General features: G+C 44.1%; 1 protein-coding gene across 3 annotated transcripts in view; it reads right to left on the bottom strand.

Moving 5' to 3' along the window:
* SCUBE2 (signal peptide, CUB domain and EGF like domain containing 2) overlaps positions 1-20,251 on the bottom strand; it is an 80,936-nt gene that overhangs the window by 58,380 nt on the left and 2,305 nt on the right. For all 3 annotated transcript variants that reach the window (XM_038765160.1, XM_038765162.1, XM_038765161.1), the window contains exons 2-3: positions 13,990-14,112; positions 8,579-8,704 (exon numbers count right to left, since the gene is read on the bottom strand). In XM_038765160.1, the coding sequence (XP_038621088.1) occupies positions 8,579-8,704; positions 13,990-14,112 (249 nt within the window). The remainder of the gene's footprint in view (positions 1-8,578; positions 8,705-13,989; positions 14,113-20,251) is intronic.

Here is a 20,251-nt window from a genome sequence, read left to right as displayed (position 1 = left end):
CTAAACCTAAGAGCCCAGGATGTATGATCAAATTCCAACACAGTACTACTAATTAGTAGTCATAATAATAATAATGGTACTTGTTAAGCTCTTACTATGTGCTAAGCACTGTTCTAAGCACTGGGGTAGGTATAAGTTAGTCAGGTTGAACATAGTCCCTGTCCCACATGGCGGCTCACACTCTTATTTCCTATTTTACAGATGAGGGAACTGAGGCCCAGAGAAGATAAGTGACTTGCCCAAGATCACACAGCAGACATGTGGCAGATTTGGGATTAGAACCCATCACCTTCTGAGTCCCAGGCTCATGCTGTATCCACTGAGCCACGCTGCTTATGGAGCAACCATGTGGTGTGGTGCACTATATCAGGTGCTTGGGAGAGATAGGATAATGAAAGACATGATTTCTGCCCACAAGGAATACCACAAATACCACAAAAAACTTGCACTCTAATGGGGGAGACAAATGTTAAAATATTTGCAACTAGAGTAATCAAAATAAGCAAACTAAGCAAACGTACACACATAGGTGACAAGGTGGGTGTAAAACCCATTGTTGGGTAGGACCAACTCTATCTGTTGCCGATTTGTACTTCCCAAGCGCTTAGTACAGTGCTCTGCACACAGTAAGTGCTCAATAAACACGATTGAATGAATGAATGAATGAATACTCCATCACAACAAGCAAAGGCTGACATTCAACAATTTGTACATACCCCAGCGGTTAGAACAGGGCCTGCCATATAGTAAGTGCTTTAACAAATACCATAAAAAAAATTCATCCTGAAAGTAGACCTCAAGTTGGAACAGATATATAAACACACTGCGGACTTTCCAATCAGGACAATAATTTGTACCAACGCAGTTATTTCTGCAATAATGCGAGTTTCCATTACACAGTTCTTTTAGAATGTGATAGAGAAGTAGGTGAACATAGCATTATAAGACTGTAGATTGGTGGTGAATTGGTTATATGCTTCCTTTATATTCAAAGAAGATACCACTAATGATGAAATTCACCTATGAGTGCAAGTGTGACTGAAATGGCCATTGTGGACCCACAGAACTAGCCACACTGTGCACAGAAAAAGGTTGCCCCTTGATGTATTCCATGTTTGATATCTGCAGTGCTTGCTACTGTTTTTGCTGAATTGTTATAACAGAGAAGCAGCCTGATCTAGTGGAAAGAGCATGGACCTAGGAATCAGAGGACCTGAGATCTAATCCTGACTCTGCCAGCCGTCTGCTGTGTGGACTTGGGCAAGTCATTTAATTTATCTGGGTCTCAATTTCCTCATTTGTAAAATGGGGGATAAATCCCAGTTCTCCCTTCTACTTAGACTGTGAGCCCAATGTGGGACAGGGACTGGGTCCTACTAGATCAACTTGTATCTATCCCAGCATTTAGAACAGTGCCTGTTACAGACTTAAGTGCTTAACATAATAGAACTCTGTCACGACTGCTGTTTTAAGCAAATGAGAGGACATTATAGAAACCCTGTTATCATTGGTATTGCCAAGGGAGTCAGTTGCAGCAAATATAATGAGCTCAATGAAACCTTTCCTACAGAATTCAAATGAGAACAGAAAATATTGAAACAATAATCATTCAATCATTGGAATTTATTGAGTGCTTATTGCATGCAGAGCATTATACTAATATAAGAGCTGATAGCTTTGTTCCCTGTCTACAGGGGCTCACAGCCTAAAAGGAGGAGACTGAAATTAAAATAAATAAATAAATTATGGATAGGTACATAAATGCTGTGGAGCTGAGGAGGGGGTGAATATCAAGTGCTTACAGGTATACCGATTCAAGTATATAAGTGATGTAGTAGGGAGGGGGAAAAGAGAGGTTAGTCATGGAAGGCTTCCTGGAGAAGATATGATTTTAGTAGAGCTTTGAAGATGGGGAGAGTGGTGGTCTGTAGGATATGAAAAGGGAAGGGGTCCCATGCAGGAACAAGTGGCCAACGGTGAGAGAGATGAGATTGAGGCACAGAAAGTAGAAGAGCAAAGTGCAGTGGGAGAGGAGTGAGAATAGGAAGAAGAGAGAGCTGATTGAGTGCTTTAGAGTCAATGGTAAGACGTTACTCTATGACAGGGAGAAGGATGGGCAGCCATTGGAGGTTTGTGAGAAGGAGAGAGATATGAGCAGAATGATTCCTTAGCAGAAAAAGGTTTGGAGTGGACCAGGCTAGAGATAGAGAATCCATAATTCAGAGGGAAATAGTGTGGCCTAAATGAAAGAGCACTGACCTAGGAGTCAGAAGACTTGGGATTTTATCCCAGTTCTCCCAGTTGACTGCTGGGTGACCTTGGATGAGTTAGTTAACTTCTCTGTGTCTTAGTTTCCTCCTCTGTAAAATGGGGATTAAATACCTGTTCTCTCTCCCCTTGAGACTGTGAGCTCCATGTGGGAAAGGGACTGTGTCTGACCTGATTATCTTGAATCCCAGTGCTTAGTATAGCGCCAAGCACATAGTAAGAGCTTAATAAATACTACAATGATCATTAGATGGGCCAGTATAGCTGGCTCTTGCATCCTAGAGCAGACAGTATGGGCAAAAATCGCCAACTCCCCACCACTCCCAGCATCAGTAGCAGTGGGCACCCTACCCAGGGCAGGTTGGGAAGGTGGTAGCCAAGGTCTTCCTGGCCATGGTGCAGCGGGGCATGATGCTAACCCAATGCTGTGGAAAGGAGGAGAAAGAAGAGGCAAGGCTTGACCCCTTAAGCTAATGCAGGCAGATCAGGCACTTTCATTTTGAGGAAGGAGTTCCGTCCCCAAAGCAGCAAAAATAGATCAGCACAAGAATCACTTTCTCTCTCAATCCTCTTCAAATCTGAAAAAAAAAAGTATCTAAGCTACCCCTCACTTTCCTGCAGCTCCAGTTTTGGGAAAGAGGAAGGTTAAAAATAACCCTCTTTACTGAGAAATTGGGGTTCCAGAGAAGGGGATGTTGCCCAGGTCCCATTGCAGACCCTAGGGTGGGTTAGAAGAATGTGATGATTAGAAGGAGGGGAGCAAGATGGGTAGGGAAGAAGGGCAACACTACATACTTGGAAAGCAGGTGGGTGCATGGGACTGTCAGGGCTTGGAAGAAGAGGACTCATTTTCCCAGCATTTAGTGATTTCTGCACACAGTAATTACTTAATAAAAACTATTACTACTGTGAGGAGACAAGCGGGACAGGCAAAGTGGGGTATAAAATAGAAACAGTGGACAAAGTTTAGGGGTAATATAGAAAAAGAAGGAAAGAAGAGTGCAAGGAGAGAGAGGGAAAGAGAGAGAGAGAGAGACTTTTAGACTGTGAGCCCACTGTTGGGTAGGGACTGTCTCTATATGTTGCCAACTTGTACTTCCCAAGCACTTAGTACAGTGCTCTGCACACAATAAGCACTCAATAAATACGACTGATTGATAGAGAGAGAGGGAGAGAGAGAGCAGAGAAGACAAACTTGGGACAGAGAAGATGAGGCCCAAGAGTAAGGGGGAGGCACAGGGACACATAGGAGGGGATGATAAGGAAGAAAGGCCAGGGAAAAACTATGAGGAGAACAGGGAAAAGACAGGCAGCAGCAGAAAGGGAGTGAACTGCTCTAGGAAGAGGGAAACTGAACAGTGAGGAGGAGAAGTAAGAGAGGAAGGGGAAAATGAATGGGAAAGAAAGCAATATAAGTTGTCCCCAAATCAGGTAATTAGCTAGTTTGGACTCAAGGATAGTAATCTGAATTACAAAGACATATTTTAAAATACAGTTTTACTTCGGGTGTGTAAGTGTGTGGTGTCTATACAAGTCCATCTCTCCCTGACTGAATCTTTAAATGCCTTCCCTAGGCAGAGAGCCAAGGGTCTCTACTAGTCCTACTACTTAGATTTTACCACAGGCTTTACTAACCACAAAGCAGACATATCCTTCTTTGGATCAAAGTCATCCTTCTTTTGGTATCAATAAGAAGACAAATGGAGGGAGCACAGGGAAAATATTGCTCTGAAATATCATGAAATTAGAATTAGAGAGGTCCAAATTAATAAGCCTTAACTGTGGAAAGATCATTTACTTTGTTTTCTGACTTTTTTAATATGCCCATCTGGATCCACCTAGCCTCTCTAAGTAGGTTTATGCCAAGAGAGTTCACATTTAAATATCTGTTATCTGGTATTCAAACTTAAGATCTTACACTCATCTGTCCTCCCACACCACCAGGCAGATGCATGACTAAACAGATGGGATTCATTCCATACCCTAAGGATCAGCAAACCTGGTCTTCTTGAAGCCAAAGGGAGAAGCAAATTCCAGAGGTTGAGCTTTCTATGGAACACACCTTGCCCAGGTATTCCAAACCGAAGACCCAAAGCTTAAGGAGTCTGTGCTTCCTTGGCTGCTTTTCCAAATTCCGAAATACTTTGCTTGGATTGATTTTATGTTCCCTTATAGATCAGCTTTTCCTGTGACTTAATCTCGCACATATGCTGAACCCGAATGTTAGAAAACACTACCTCCTTTCTTCGAGCCTCCAACTGGAAGATCATGAATTTGTGATTATTTCTCAAGCCAAGGTATGTGATGGAAGCAAAAGGGGACATGTTTGTTTTCATACATGCACCTAGGTTACCTGAACCAAAAAAAGCAAGAGACTATGGAAAAATACAGGACAGCAGCAGCAAATGTATGAGTGTGAAGATGCTCTCGTTCCACTAATTTACTGGATTAATATAGCAATTACCCAGAGCCTACTTAAGCGCACCTCAATCCATAAGTTCTTAGTAAATGTGAAATGTATTGAAAATAAGGGAATTAATCGAATTTTGGTTGTGGAACCACAATTCTTTCCTGATGCCAATGTTACCCAGTGGGGTTGATGTAAAATCAGTCAATCATATTCACTGAGCGCTGACTGGGCGCAAAGTATTGTATTAAGAACTTGGGAGAGTACAGTATAGCAGAGTTGGTAGATAAATTCCCTGCCCACAACAAGTTCACAGTCTAGAAATTAACAAATTACAGACATGAATATATGTACTGGGTGGCTAAGGGAGGGGTGAATAATGGGACAAATTCAATTGCAAAGGTGACGTAGAAGGGAGTGGGAGAAGGGGAAATGAGGACTTAGTAGGGGAAGACCTCTTGGAGGAGATGTGCTTTCAAACAATTTTTAGTCAGGGAAGGCTTTGAAGGTGGAGAGACTGAACATCTGTCAGATATGAAGAGGGAGGGAATTCTAGGCCAGAGGCGGGACGTGAGTGAAGGGTCGAGGGCTAGAGAGACGAGACTTAGGTACAGAGAGTAGGTTGGCATTAGAGGAGCAAAGTGTATCAGTAGGAAATCTCCATGTAAGGTAGGAAGGGGCAAGATGATGGAGTGTTTTAAAACCAATGGTAAGGAGTTTCTGTTTGATGCAGAGATGGATGGGCAACCACTGAAGGTTCTTGAGGAGTGGGGAAACATGGACTGAACGTTTCTGTAGAAAAATGATCCAGGCAGCAGAGTGAAATATGGCCTGAAGTGGAGAGACAGGCTAAGATAAGTGCTTAGATTAACATGGTAGCAGTTTGGATGGAGAGGAAAGGATGGATTTTAACGATGTTGTGAGGGTTGAACCAACAGGATTTGAGGACAGATTGAATATGCGAGTTGAGTGAAAGAGATGAGTCGAGGATAACGCCAAGCTTCCTGGTTTGTGAGACAGGGAGGATGGTGGTACTGTCTACAGTGATGGGAGGCAAGGTTTAGGTAGGAATATGAGGAATTCTGTTTGGGACATGTTAAGATTGAGATGACAGGAGGACATCCAAAGAGAAATGTGAAGGCAGGAGAAAATACAAGCTTTACTCTCCCCACCTTCAAAGCCTTATTAAAATCAAGTCTATTACAAAAGACTTTCCCCAACTAAGCCCTCATTTCCCCTACTTCCTCCCCCTTCTAAATCATCCTTGCTGTTAGATCTGTTCCCTTTACCCTCAGCCCCCAGCACTTGCATACATATCCATAGCTTTTTATTTATATTACTGACTGTTTTCCCCTCTAGACTATAACCTGCTTGTGGGCAGGGAGCATGACTACCAACTCTGTTGCATTGTACTATCCCAAGCATTTAGTACAGTGCTCTACACACAGTAAGAGCTCAAAAAATTTCACTGATTAAGTTTTTATTTTGGTTCTTCAGACAATAAAATGACCCAGAGGAGTGATGAAATCACATGGCAGCAGCAAGTGAGGCCTAGAGACTAATGAGAGACAGGGAACAAACTCAGATCATAGGAATCCCTGCTCCCACTCAGAAGTCAATTAACTTTTTGCAAACTTTTTTCCTTAAACTTTCAAGACCTTCAAAGGTGTGGCCAGGTCTTGGCATGTTTTCCTGGTCTCACTAAAAACAAGTCAGGTCTGAAACCTACTGAGAAATATGCCAATAATGAAAATAATCATGCTAATTCATATTAGGTATTCCAAACTGAAGACCCAAAGTTTAAAGAGTGTGTGCTTCCTTCAAAACTTCAAGATATTTTAGTTGGAATAGCCCCCACTAGACTGAGAACTCCCTGGAACTGAGAACCTATTAACTTTGTTATATGGTATTTTCCCAATCACTTAGTACAGTGCTCTGCACGGAGTAAGCCCTCAAGAAATCTGACTGCTTGATTGATTTTCTTTCTGTCTTTTTCTTCTAAGGAGCTCAAAGTACCTTACGGGCATTATGTCATCTTCATCACAATATCCTTATATGATCAAAAAAGAGAAAATATTTATTATCTCCATGCTCCAGATGGGAAAACTGAGGCATAGGAAGGGACGCTGGGTCAGTGGTAGAGATACAAGTGGAAACCTAGTGGAAACCTGATTCCCAGGCCCAGGCTTTATTCATTAGACAATGGCACAAATTTCCAGTCCAGCTTTTCAGAACTAAGAGTTGAGCTCATTTAGTAAAACAAAAAAGCCATCCATCCTTCAGGGTGCTAACCCTTTCTCTTATCACTTTAGCAGTCACTCACCACTCAATGAATTATTCTAGGAGTAAGTTCTGGATTGCAGTACTAGTCTCTGGCCATGGCAAGGCTAAAGCTTCTTTCATTCAATTGTATTTATTGAGCGCTTACTTTGTGCAAAGCACTGCACTAAGTGCTTTGGAGAGTACAACGTCACAACAAACAGACACATTCCCTGCCCACAACAAGATCATAGTCTAGGGCAATCTAATGTGAACTCAATTTTCTTTGGGGGAACAGCAGAAACTACTGTAACTTTACCTGCAAATTATATTCAAATTATCTGGGATATCTCAAATGCCCTAATTTTGAATCTGCGTTTGGCCAATTATATTCATTCCTGATCTTCATTAGCACCTGTGGCTCTCAAAACATTTCCAGCATAAATCAGTTCACCCAACATCCCCAGGAGATAAATGCATAAAACAGTTCTCACTCTCCTGAAGTGAAGCTGAGAAAGGAGAAGAGCAATAATAGCTAGCCCAGGGTACTATAGCAAAACCAGAGTCCAGCTGTGACCAGAACGCAGTGAGCTCCTTGAGCACTGCACCATATTTAAACCACCGGTCCAGGCTGTCTCATTCAGCCACTTAAGACACTACAAGGCAAAATCTACAAGGGAATCAATCATGTCAGAACATCCAACTGAACAACAAACAACTCCCTTTGGCTGAAAGGAATTTGATTTGTGGGACCCAAATAGCTGCCAGAGGATATTGTTTGGATTGAGAAGGATGAAGTTAGCAATCACCCAACAGAAAGTCATTCTGAAGGGTCTCCACATTTCCACTTCCAGCCAAACAGCTTGTTCTCAGTGGCTCTGTGGTAATTCTAACTCAAGGGACCAATGAATTAACAACATCCTTCATTGTCCCTGACCCCCATACACTGAAAACTCCGGCAGATGTTTCTGTTTTGTAGAAGCGTGAAAAAAAGAAGCTAATGGAAGGTATTTGTCTCTCACTTCAAGAAAAGTAAAGTGACTCCATGGCTGGAACCCAGGAAAACATTTCTAATTTTCAGAGTAAAAATAAAGTTACCTGACTCCAAAAGAATTTATTTATTCATTAATTCAATTGTATTTATCGAGCACTTACTGTGTGCAAAGCAATGTACTAAGCACTTGGAAGAGTACAATATAACAATAAACTGACACATTCCCTGACCACAGTGAGCTTACAGTCTTGAGGGGGAGATAGACATTAATAAAAATAAATAAAGTACAGATATGTAGATGGAGACATGGATAATAAGATAAGTTGTTCGGAAGGAATGACACTTAAACATACAGGCTTGTAAAGGGACCTGGTGAAAGACCACTACAATTTTTCTTGATATAGGACTGTTAGCAACAACGCCCATCTACCTCACGGGACTACTGTAGAAAAGAATGAGTAAAAGTGAGGCTTATGAAAGCTGAGTTGTTTTGCCTTAGTTCGTGCTGAGCCTGAGAACAAAAGTCTGATCACCAAAAGGTTTATTTTTCCAAAACTCAGACCAAAACCCAACCAAAGCATTAACCCACAGGACAGGAAACAGGGGAGGAGGAACAGGAATGTGCAACTGTTTTGTAGCGCGCTTCTTACCAAGGCAATTATGACCATCATGAGCCAACATGAAGCCATCGTAACAAGTGCAGCGGTAATTGCCAGGAATGTTGAAACATTCATGAACGCAGCCTCCGTTGAGTTCGTTATCACATTCATCAATGTCTGAAGAATAAAGCAAAAGTCAATATGACTGATGTTATTACTTTTAATATAGACAGGTCACCACTTGATCATAGACATATGAAAGGTACCCATGCTCCTCTACTATGATCGCTGTCTTGCAAGCAAATACATTATGCTTAACTTTTTGGACAAAGTACATCAGATCTGCAATACTGTACAGGGTTGTTTCTGATCGCAAACGTGTCAAATGAAATAAACTATGGCATTTCACAACGTCCTGAAATAAAGCCATCTGATATTCAGGTGAACATATCTGAATCCTCCTAACCTGCCAACTCTCATAACTCTGAATTCAGATCTTTAGCACAAGTTCCTCCAACTTCTGTTTCAAAGCACCAGTATCCTGGCAGAGTTTAATTCAGTTCATCGCTCTTCACTTTCTTCAGCAGAGAGGCAGGCAATATATAATGTATACTCATTATAAATTCTGTTTGTGCTCTAAGCTTAAGTCCTGAAACATTCCAGTAAAAAAAAAGCCATCTCTAAAATGCATTCAGAAACTCTGCTCTTTCTGGATCTAGCCATGAGGCACTAAGGTTCATGCAATATTCCATTTCTAAAATCTTTCCTAATGAATTAGATTCAAAAATCAAAATCCCCTATTGAATCTTGCAAACAAACATCCGACAAAGAAACGACTATTTTTACTGAAAATGGCCAGGGAAGATCATGCTGAATAAGTGGTGAAGAAGTGAATCCCCAGGTTCCATCCAAGACACTTAGGAAATCAGACCAAAGATTCACCAGATTAGAGAGTGATTAAAATCAGAGTTCACTGAATCATTATCTCATTTTGTTTTAAATCTTCTACTCTCTTTCCTTAGGAAGAAGCTTCCCTTCTACAGTCTTGAATCTAAAGTAAGTGACAAATGGGATTTGTGTTTTTCTGAAGCTTCAAAAAAAGAAGCGCTTAGTACAGTGCTCTGCACATAGTAAACGCTCAATAAATACGATTGAATGAATGAATGAAAAGGGTCTAGACATGTACCCTCCCCACAAAGAGCTTACAGTCTAGGGGGAGCTTACAGCCTAGAGGGAAAAGATGAGTGAGAAATTATGGAATCTGGAAAGACTCCTCTCTCTTTGGATAATGTACAAAGAAGTTTATTTTTTCCTTCATTCACTGAATCAGATTCTCATCTCATTTTCTAAATGTACGGGTGGATGTGAATGTTTTATCTGTTGCGTTAAAACATATGAAAAGCAGTCAAGCTAAATACTATACATATTTAAAGACAGCATCTTTAAACTATAATTATCTTAGCCTTCCATACACTCTATTGAACAGTTACAGGCTTTAAATTCAATCGCTATGTTTTCTTCCTTTATTGCCCCATGTGTATTTTATCATCATCATCATCATCATCATCATCATCATCAATCGTATTTATTGAGCGCTTACTGTGTGCAGAGCACTGTACTAAGCGCTTGGGAAGTACAAATTGGCAACATATAGAGACAGTCCCTACCCAACAGTGGGCTTACAGTCTAAAAGGGGGAGACAGAGAACAAAACCAAACATACTAACAAAATAAAATAAATAGAATAGATATGTACAAGTAAAATAAATAGAGTAATAAATATGTACAAACATATATACATATATACAGGTGCTGTGGGGAAGGGAAGGAGGTAAGATGGGGGGATGGAGTGGGGGACGAGGGGGAGAGGAAGGAAGGGGCTCAGTCTGGGAAGGCCTCCTGGAGGAGGTGAGCTCTCAGTAGGGCCTTGAAGGGAGGAAGAGAGCATAAGAAGGTGCACTGCAACAGGAGATAATTATAGCTAACATTGAGCGGAGCAGTGCATAGGCCAGTTTTGGACATTTCAGCCTTCATGTGGGAATTCAGTTTGAATGTAGCAAGGAGTTGACCACAGTCATCACAGGTGTTGCTCACCCAGTTCAACATAAACCAGGAGTGGAGAGGCAGAAGCCGCATGGCCCCTGAATCAATCAGTCGATCAGCGGTATTCGTTGAGTACTTATTATGTGCAGAGCACCGTACTAAACACATGGGAGAGGACACTACAATAGAGATGGAAGATAGGACCCCTGCCCACTAGGAGCTTACAGTCAAGAGAGGTGCTTACACTCTGCGGCCTCTTCTACTTCTTCCCCGGCACCCCAATGCAAGGGAAAAGAAATCCAGTCCCACTGGAAAGGGATGGGCAGAAGGCTAACATGCCGAATGTTAAAACACAGACAAGTTTGTGACAGTTCAGACCTTGATCAGCCCATCCTGGAGTGGTGAGAGGCCCGAGCGAGGACTCTTCCCTCCCAGAATTGATATGCTGCTGTTTTTCTTGCTTTTACAGAATGTTCCCCTTATATGTTTCCCCGGGCTGTCTGTCCTTCAACCTTCCCCCTACTCCCTTTAGACCTCCTCCCGCACAACATCAGATGGAACATAATTCTTCCCGCATTCAAACTTCTCCTTAGATCCCAACTCCTCCAACAAACCTTCCCTGATTAATGTCCTTTTTTTCCTATGGTGTTAGTTAAGTGCTATGTGCCAGGCACTGTACTAAACACTGGGGTAGATACGAGCTCATTAGGTAAGACACAGTCCATGTGTCCTATGGGGGCTCACAGTCTTAATTCCCATTTTTCAGATGAGGGAATTGAGGCACAGGGAAGTGAAGCGACTTGCCCAAGGTCACACAGCAGACAAGTGGTGGAGCCGGGATTAGAACCCAGGTCCTTCTGACTCCTAGGCCCATGTAAGCTGCTACATCCTGAACCATATCATCCTTGTAAACTAATTTACACCCTCCTCAGCTCTCAATATATGCACATATATGCATACTCAATTCTCCATTCTGACCACTCAAGTTGTTAACATTTTTGTCTCCCACCCTCCCCACCCCCGCCCCCTTCAAGTCTAAGCTCCTTGAAGGCACGGAATGTGCCATTTGATTATTCTGGACTTTCCAAGTGCCTAGAAAAGTACACTACGTCAATTGGCTGCTTAATAACTACTATCCTCCACCTCTTTTATTATAAGCCCCTAGATTAAATATATTCAAATGTAAATTTATGATGTTTTGTAAATTCCCTGGCGCTTAGAATAGTGCTTTGCACATAGTAAGCGCTTAATAAATCCCATCATTATCATTATTATTATTATTATGTTTTGAGAAACAATTTATTCCCAGTTGATCAATAGTTCTAGTGCCGAGACCACTAAATGGAATCTGCCTAGCCTGGAAATGTTCATGCATGTATGCATCTGATTCACCCCCAGGAAGTGGCTTACTCACCCAGCAGAATTTGGCTCAGGACCTCATTAATCTTCCCATCTTCCCTAGAGTTGGAAAGCTACTTTGTCCCCAAATTTTCAGGGCTGTGGGGGGAGGGCGGATGGTAGGACTGGGATAGGGGAAACTCAGCCACAATTGCACGAATTAACTACGTGTATTTCAAAAACAATAAATAACATTATTTATTACTGAGTGGCCCAGGTAGAGCCACTGTTTTAGTACCCTCAGTGATACATTCCTTGTCAAAAAAGACTAGGCCCAGCCTGAAAGTGTTCCTTACAACTCTCACAGTGCCATACAAATCCAGTCGATGATTTGCCTAGCAAGATCTACCCACCGTCTGAAAAATCTTAAAGGTTGTCCTGAAAAAGTGCTACTTCTAAACAAAATAAGCGGGTTTCCAAAAGGCCCCCATTGACTCCGCCGTGGATGCAGTGGGTGCTAATCTTTTCAACTGCCTCCTTAGTCCATAGTCATTTCACTAGCACAAACAGAAATAGATCTATTTTGCAAAAGCATTAGCTAAAAGTGCAGCAGCTGAGTACTGACTTCATTGGAGCAAGGAGAAATATTAATTCACTTCCACCCATCATTTAAAAATCATTTAATTGACTAAGCCCACAAATGCCAAAATAGTATGGTACCTAGACCCTAGGAGAAAAAGTCAATAGTTAAAAATATGAACCTGGACCACTGACCCAAATATTAGTCCTTTACCAAATTCATCTTCATAGAGCAAGTAGGCGAGTGAAATAACGGTGGTCAGACTGCTTCAAACAGGATTCGGACGACCAGTAGAGGACTCCAGTGGAAGAAATGCCATAGACATTCCTTTTCCAAATAAAGTAGACCACCACTCTCCCCATCTTCAAAGCTTTATTAAGGTCACAACTCTTCCAGGATTTCCCAGACTAAGTCCTCTTTTTCCTGGCTCCCTCTCCCTTCATTGTTGTCTATGCACTTAGATCTGTGACCTTTGGGCATTTGATATTGGCCCCACCCTCAACCCCACAGCACTCATGTACATATCTATAAATTATATGTTATATATATTAATATTGATGTCTGTCTCCCCCCCTAGACTGCAAGCTCATTGTGGGCAGGGAACATGTTTACCAACTCTACTGTGTTGTGCTCTTCTAAGGGCTTAGTACAATGCCCTACACACAGTAAGGATCAATAAATACCATTGATGATATTAGGCATGAAAAGGCCAGAGAATACACCTTCCCCCAGTACAATTCTGAACTTGCTAGATGCTAGGTATCATGGAAAAGGCTGAGACCAGAATGTGCATAAGAGTTTGGAATTCTTCGTGCTTAGAATTGCCTAATTTAAGGGTCAGTGTTTTTGATTTATTGATGGAAAGATGCTTTGTACAACTTAAAACGTTCAAGACTTTTCAGATAGTGCTCTAGCTTGCCTCAGAATAAGTAGCCCAGAGCAAACAGCAAGAGCTGGAGGGGGAAAACACTGATATTAAATTCCTCATTGCAGCAGGTGCAAATCTGATGGTTATTTCACTCTGGTAATTAGGTTTCTCGATTGTAATCACTTGTCTGTAAGATCAAAGGAATAATAATAATAGTAACAAATATTTTGGTTTGTTTTTTCAGGGTGCAGAGATGATCTAGAATGAAGTTATTTTAAAAATAGCATCTAAAAATCTGTGTTTCTTCCTCTGGAGGTAAAGATGTAAATGATAATTATGGTCCCATTCAATAGAGTTTGCTGGACATATCTTTGGTCACAATCACACTCTGTTAAAGCACTGCACTTTTATATTAGCCCTGTCACAAACTCGGAATGCATTAAAGTCGATACAGTTCTTTGGGCAACCAGCGGAGTGGCAGCTGAAGAAAGAAAAGTATCTGGAAACCGTATCAGGAAAAACATCAGGAAATCTCCAGGATTTCCCAGAACAGCTTTGCCTTTAAATGTTCCAGCTGAGCAAACTATTGTGATGCATGATCCAGTTTTAATTCATAATGAAAATGAGTTTTTACCTTCACAGTCCTTTCCTTCTCCTCGGTAGCCTGGTTTGCAGGTGCACTTGTAGGACTTGGAAGTGTTTTGGCAGAAGGCATCTGCATGACAGTCGTCCGTCCCTTCAGCACACTCATCCAGGTCTGTGAAAGATGGCAGGTTCAGCAGAGAATCGAGAAGCCTACATACAAGGGTCACTATACTCCGCAATACTCCCATGCTTCCTTTGATAAAAGTGCTGATCTATCAATCCATCAGTGATATTTACTGAGCAGTTGCTATGGGCAGAGCATTGTATTAAGCGCTTGGGAGAGACGACAGAGTTGGTAGAAACACGGTAGACACCTGCAGAAGCAGTGTGGCTCAGTGGAAAGAGCATGGGGTTGGGAGTCAGAGGTCATGGGTTCTTTTGGGGTCATGGGGTCTTCCTGGTTCCGCCACTTGTCAGCTGTGTGACTTTGAGCAAGTCACTTAACTTCTCTGTACCTCAGTTACCTCTTCTGTAAAATGGGGATTCATTCATTCGTTCATTCAATCGTATTTATTGAGCGCTTACTGTGTGCAGAGCACTGTACTAAGCGCTTGGGAAGTACAAGTTGGCAACATCTAGAGACGGTCCCTACCCAACAGTGGGCTCACAGTCTAGAAGGGGGAGACAGACAACAAAATAAAACATCTTAACAAAATAAAATAAATAGAATAGACATGTACAAGTAAAATAAATAAATAAATAGAGTAAAAAATATGTACAAACATAAATACATATATACAGGTGCTGTGGGGAAGGGAAGGAGGTAAGGCGGGGGGATGGAGAGGGGGATGAGGGGGAGAGGAAGGAGGGGGCTCAGTCCGGGAAGGCCTCCTGGAGGAGGTGAGCTCTCAGTAGGGCCTTGAAGGGAGGAAGAGAGCTAGCTTGGCGGATGTGGGGATTAAGACTGTGAGCCCCACGTGGGATAACCTGATCACCTTGTATCCCCCCAAGTGCTTAGAACAGTGCTTTGCGCATAGTAAGCACTTAACAAATACCATCATCATCATTATTATTATTATTATTAGACAAGTTCGATGTAAGGGTTTAGATGTCCGCATGTGCTATTTCAAGTGAAACAGAACCGATCACTGGGAGAGCCATTACATAGACCCCCGATACCTCCCCAGTGAAATGAGACATTAGAAAAAAAAATGTTTAAAAGAAGTGCCAATTCAGTTTAGGGGAGAGTTTCAAAAGCACTTAAGCCCAGCTGCTAAAAACTTGGGCTTGTTATTAAAAGGGTGACTTAAGGGTATTCACTGCTCTCAAAGCAGGCTGTTGAACAGAAAGTAAAAGCACTTCTGAAAAGCCCTGCCAGCAGGCAACTCCCAAGCCAAAAGAGAAAAGAAAACAGAAGAGGGAGGTGGTGAGGGTGGGGAGGAGGGGAGCGAGGGAAAGGTTCCCAGGGCTCTGAGAAAAGGGCATCCCTTGCAATCAATCAATCAATCAATCGTATTTATTGAGCGCTTACAGTGTGCAGAGCACTGTACTAAGCGCTTGGGAAGTACAAGCTGCTGTTGGTAGGCCCTATCATCACTTGGAGGGGGTGGGACTAGCCCCACCAGCCCCCGTGGACTGAGGCCGGGGGGAAGGCTCTGCCAATTGTCAGCTGTGTGACCTCGGGCAAGTCACTTAACTTCTCTGGGCCCCATCTGGAAAATGGGGACCGAGACCGTGAGCCCCACATGGGGCAAGGATTGCACGCCACCCGATTTGCTTGTATCCACCCCGTGCCCGGCACACAGTAAGTGCTTAACAAATACCAGAATTAAACAAACGCCATCATTATTCCAGCGCTTAGAACAGTGCTTTGTGCATAGTAAGCGCTTGAGAAGCAGCGTGGCTCAGTGGAAAGAGCACGGGCTTTGGAGTCAGAGGTCATGGGTTCAAATTCCGACTCTGCCAATTGTCAGCTGTGTGACTTGGGGCAAGTCACTTCACTTCTCTGTGCCTCAGTTACCTCTGTAAAATGGGGATGAAGACTGTGAGCCCCCCGTGGGACAACCTGATCACCTTGTAACCTTCCCAGTGCTTAGAACAGTGTTTTGCACATAGTAAGTGCTTAATAAATGCCATTAATAATAATAATAATAATAAATGCCATTATGATTATTATTGTTATTACCCTCACACCCACTCCCCAGATGAATCAAACCCTCCAGCCCCGCATCATCATCAATCGTATTTATTGAGCGCTTACTGTGTGCAGAGCACTGTACTAAGCGCTTAGGGGAGCATGGGTCCCCTACTAAGCGCTTAAGCCCGCATGAGTTGGGCTGAGAGCAGCCTGGAGGACAGAGGGAACAGGCCCGCTAATTCTGTTGCATTATTGCACTCTCCTGAGCGCCTAGCACAGTGCTCTGCACCAAGTCGGCGCTCAACCTTTCGCAGATCGATGGATTGCGGGGATCGGGGATGATGATGATGGTATTTGTTAAGCGCTTACTATGTACCGAGCACTGTTCTAAGCGCTGGGAGTTGGGGTTTTCCACCTAGGGGCTCCGCTCCTGAGGGCCCACCCGCCGCCCTTGTATTCGAAACGTGCCATGCCAGGATGGTCCTTGGCTCGGAGCTGAGGGTGGCATCTCCTCTGCCCACCCGTCTACAAGCGGAAGCAAATAAACTCGGTGACACATTGGAAGCACTCGACAAACACAACAAGCGTTCAATCATATTTATTGAGCGCTTACTGTTCTAATCCCAGCTCTGCCACTTATCAACAAGTACCCAACTTATACTTCCCAAGCGCTTAGTACAGTGGTCTGCACGCAGTAAGCGCTCAATAAATACGATTGATTGATTGATTATCAGCTGGGTGACTTTGGGCAAATCACTTTTCTGTGCCTCAGTTACTTCATCTGTAAAATGCGAATTAAGACGGTGAGCCCCACGTGGGACAACCTGATCATTTTGTATCTACCCCAGCGCTTAGAACAGGGCTTGGCACATAGTAAGCGCTCAACAAATACCATCGTCATTACTATTACTGTGTGCAGAGCACTGTACTAAGCGCTTGGAAAGTACCACACAACATTAAAGAGAGCCAATCCCTGCCCACGACGGGCTGACAGTTTGGGAGACAGACATCAATATAAGTCAACAGGTATCAGTATTCATTCATTCATTCATTCAATCATATTTATCGAGCGCTTAATGTGTGCAGAGCACTTTATTAAGCGCTTGGAAAGTACAGAGAAGCAGCGTGGCTCAGTGGAAAGAGCCCAGGTTTGGGAGTCAGAGGTCGTGGGTTCTAATTCCGACTCTGCCACATGTCTGCTATGTGACCTTGGGCAAGTCACTTCACTTCTCTGAGCCTCAGTTACCTCACCTGTAAAATGGGGATGAAGACTGTGAGCCCCACATGGGACAACCTGATCTCCTTGTATCCCCCCAGCGCTTAGAACAGTGCTTCGCACATAGTAAGCGCTTAACAAATGCCATCATTATTATTACACTTGGGCAACAGAGATAGTCCCTACCCAACAACGGGCTCACAGTCTGAGGGGTGGGGGGGAGAGAGGGGGAGACAGACATCAATACAAGTCAACAGGTATCAATAGTCACTCAATCATTAATTCATTTATTCAATTGTATTTATAGAGCGCTTACTGTGTGCAAAGCACTGTACTAAGCGCTTGAAAAGTACAATTCGGCAACAGATAGAGACAGTCCCTACCCAACAATGGGCTCATAGTCTAAAAGGCAGAAGCTATAAATAGAATTATAGATCTATACACATATACACAAGTGCTGTGGGGTGGGACGGGGAGAGCAGGGGGCGAATCGGGGTGATGGGGAGGGGAGGGGGAGCTGAGGAAGGGGGAGCTTAGTCTGGGAAGGCCTCTTGGAGGAGGTGCACCTTCAGTAGAGAAGCAGCATGGCATCGTGGAAAGAGCCCGGGCTTGGGGGCTTGGGGACCTCTGGGTCATGGGTTCTAACCCCGGCTCCGCCGCTGATCAGCTGTGTGACTTGGGGCAAGTCACTTAACTTCTCTGTGAAGTGGAGAAGCTGTGTGGCTCAGTGGAAAGAGGCCGGGCTTGGGCGTCAGAGGTCATGGGTTCTAATCCCGGCTCTGCCGCTTGTCAGCTGTGTGACTTGGGGCAAGTCACTTCACTTCTCTGGGCCTCAGTTACCTCATCTGGAAAATGGGGATGAAGACTGGGAGCCCCACGTGGGACAATCTGATGACAGTGCTCGGCACATACTAAGTGCTTAACGCATGCCATCATCATCATCATCATCATAACACTAACCTTGGCTTCTCTGACATTGTTCTGCCTCTTTGTTCCCTCTCAGCCTCTTTTCCTGGCTCTTCCTCATCCTTCCACTCAGTTCTGAATCCCTCAAAACTCAGCATTCAAAGTTTTCAGAATCCCCTTCTATGGTCAGTATACACACTGTCTCCTTTCATCCAGTCTCACGGCTTCAGCTGTCACCTCAAGGAGGATGATTCCCAAAAATGTAACCTCATTAGCCCTGACCTCTCTCCTGCAAATTTACCTGTCTTCTTCACAGACCTCTCTGCCCCCGATCCTTCCCCTGTCCAATCTGTACCGTTGTTGGGTGGGGACTGTCTCTCTCTGTTGCCGAATTGTACCTCCCAAGCATGTAGTACAGTGTTCTGTACATAGTAAGCACTCAGTAAATACGATTGAATGAATGAATAATAATGATGGCATTTGTTAAGCGCTTACTATGTGCCAAGCACTGTTCTAAGCACTGGGATTGATACAAGGTGATCAGGTTGTCCCACGTGAATTTCACAGGCTTCACCCCCATTTTCCAGATGAGGTCACTGAGGCCCAGAGAAGTGAAGTGATTTGCCCAAAGTCACACAGCTAAGTGGCAGAGCCGGGATTAGAACCCATGACCTCTGACTCCCAAGCCTGTGCCCTTTCCACTGAGCCCCGCTGCTTCTCTGTTGTCAGCTTGTCCCACGTGGGGCTCACAGGCTTCACCCCCATTTTCCAGATGAGGTCACTGAGGCCCAGAGAAGTGAAGTGACTTGCCCAAAGTCACACAGCTAAGTGGCAGAGTCGGGATTAGAACCCATGACCTCTGACTCCCAAGTCCGTGCTCTTTCCACTGAGCCCCGCTGCTTCTCTGTTGTCAGCTTGTCCCACGTGGGGCTCACAGGCTTCACCCCCATTTTCCAGATGAGGTCACTGAGGCCCAGAGAAGTGAAGTGACTTGCCCAAAGTCACACAGCTAAGTGGCAGAGTCGGGATTAGAACCCATGACCTCTGACTCCCAAGCCTGTGCTCTTTCCACTGAGCCCCGCTGCTTCTCTGTTGTCAGCTTGTCCCATGTGGGGCTCACAGGCTTCACCCCCATTTTCCAGATGAGGTCACTGAGGCCCAGAGAAGTGAAGTGACTTGCCCAAAGTCACACAGCTAAGTGGCAGAGCCGGGATTAGAACCCATGACCTCTGACTCCCAAGCCTGTGCTCTTTCCACTGAGCCCCGCTGCTTCTCTGTTGTCAGCTTGTCCCATGTGGGGCTCACAGGCTTCACCCCCATTTTCCAGATGCGGTCACTGAGGCCCAGAGAAGTGAAGTGACTTGCCCAAAGTCACACAGCTAAGTGGCAGAGCCGGGATTAGAACCCATGACCTCTGACTCCCAAGCCTGTGCTCTTTCCACTGAGCCCCGCTGCTTCTCTGTTGTCAGCTTGTCCCACATGGGGCTCACAGGCTTCACCCCCATTTTCCAGATGAGGTCACTGAGGCCCAGAGAAGTGAAGTGACTTGCCCAAAGTCACACAGCTGACAAGTGGCAGAGTCGGGAATAGAACCCACGACCTCGGACTCCCAAACCCGGGCTCTTCCCACTGAGCCACGCTGCTTCTCTGAATGAATTCAGTAGGGCTTGGAAAGGAGCAAGAGTGAGGGGAAAGTCCTGCGTTGCTCCTCCGGCAGGGCCGTTGTTGGGTAGGGACCATCTCTCTATGTTGCCGACTTGCACTTCCCAAGCGCTTAGTCCAGTGCTCTGCACACAGTAAGCGCTCAATAAATTCGTTCATTCATTCAATCGTATTTATTCATTCATTCATTCAATCGTATTTATTGAGCGTTTACTGTGTGCAGAGCACTGTACTAAGCGCTTGGGAAGTACAAGCCGGCAACATAGAGAGACGGTCCCTACCCAACAGTGGGCTCACAGTCTAGAGCGCTTACTGTGTGCAGAGCACTGGACTAAGCGCTTGGGAAGTACAAGTCGGCAACAGAGAGAGACGGTCCTTACCCAACAGTGG

The sequence above is a fragment of the Tachyglossus aculeatus genome, chromosome 22 (assembly GCF_015852505.1).
Source record: "Tachyglossus aculeatus isolate mTacAcu1 chromosome 22, mTacAcu1.pri, whole genome shotgun sequence".
Taxonomy (NCBI): domain Eukaryota; kingdom Metazoa; phylum Chordata; class Mammalia; order Monotremata; family Tachyglossidae; genus Tachyglossus; species Tachyglossus aculeatus.
This window is presented reverse-complemented; position numbering and strand designations above follow the sequence as displayed.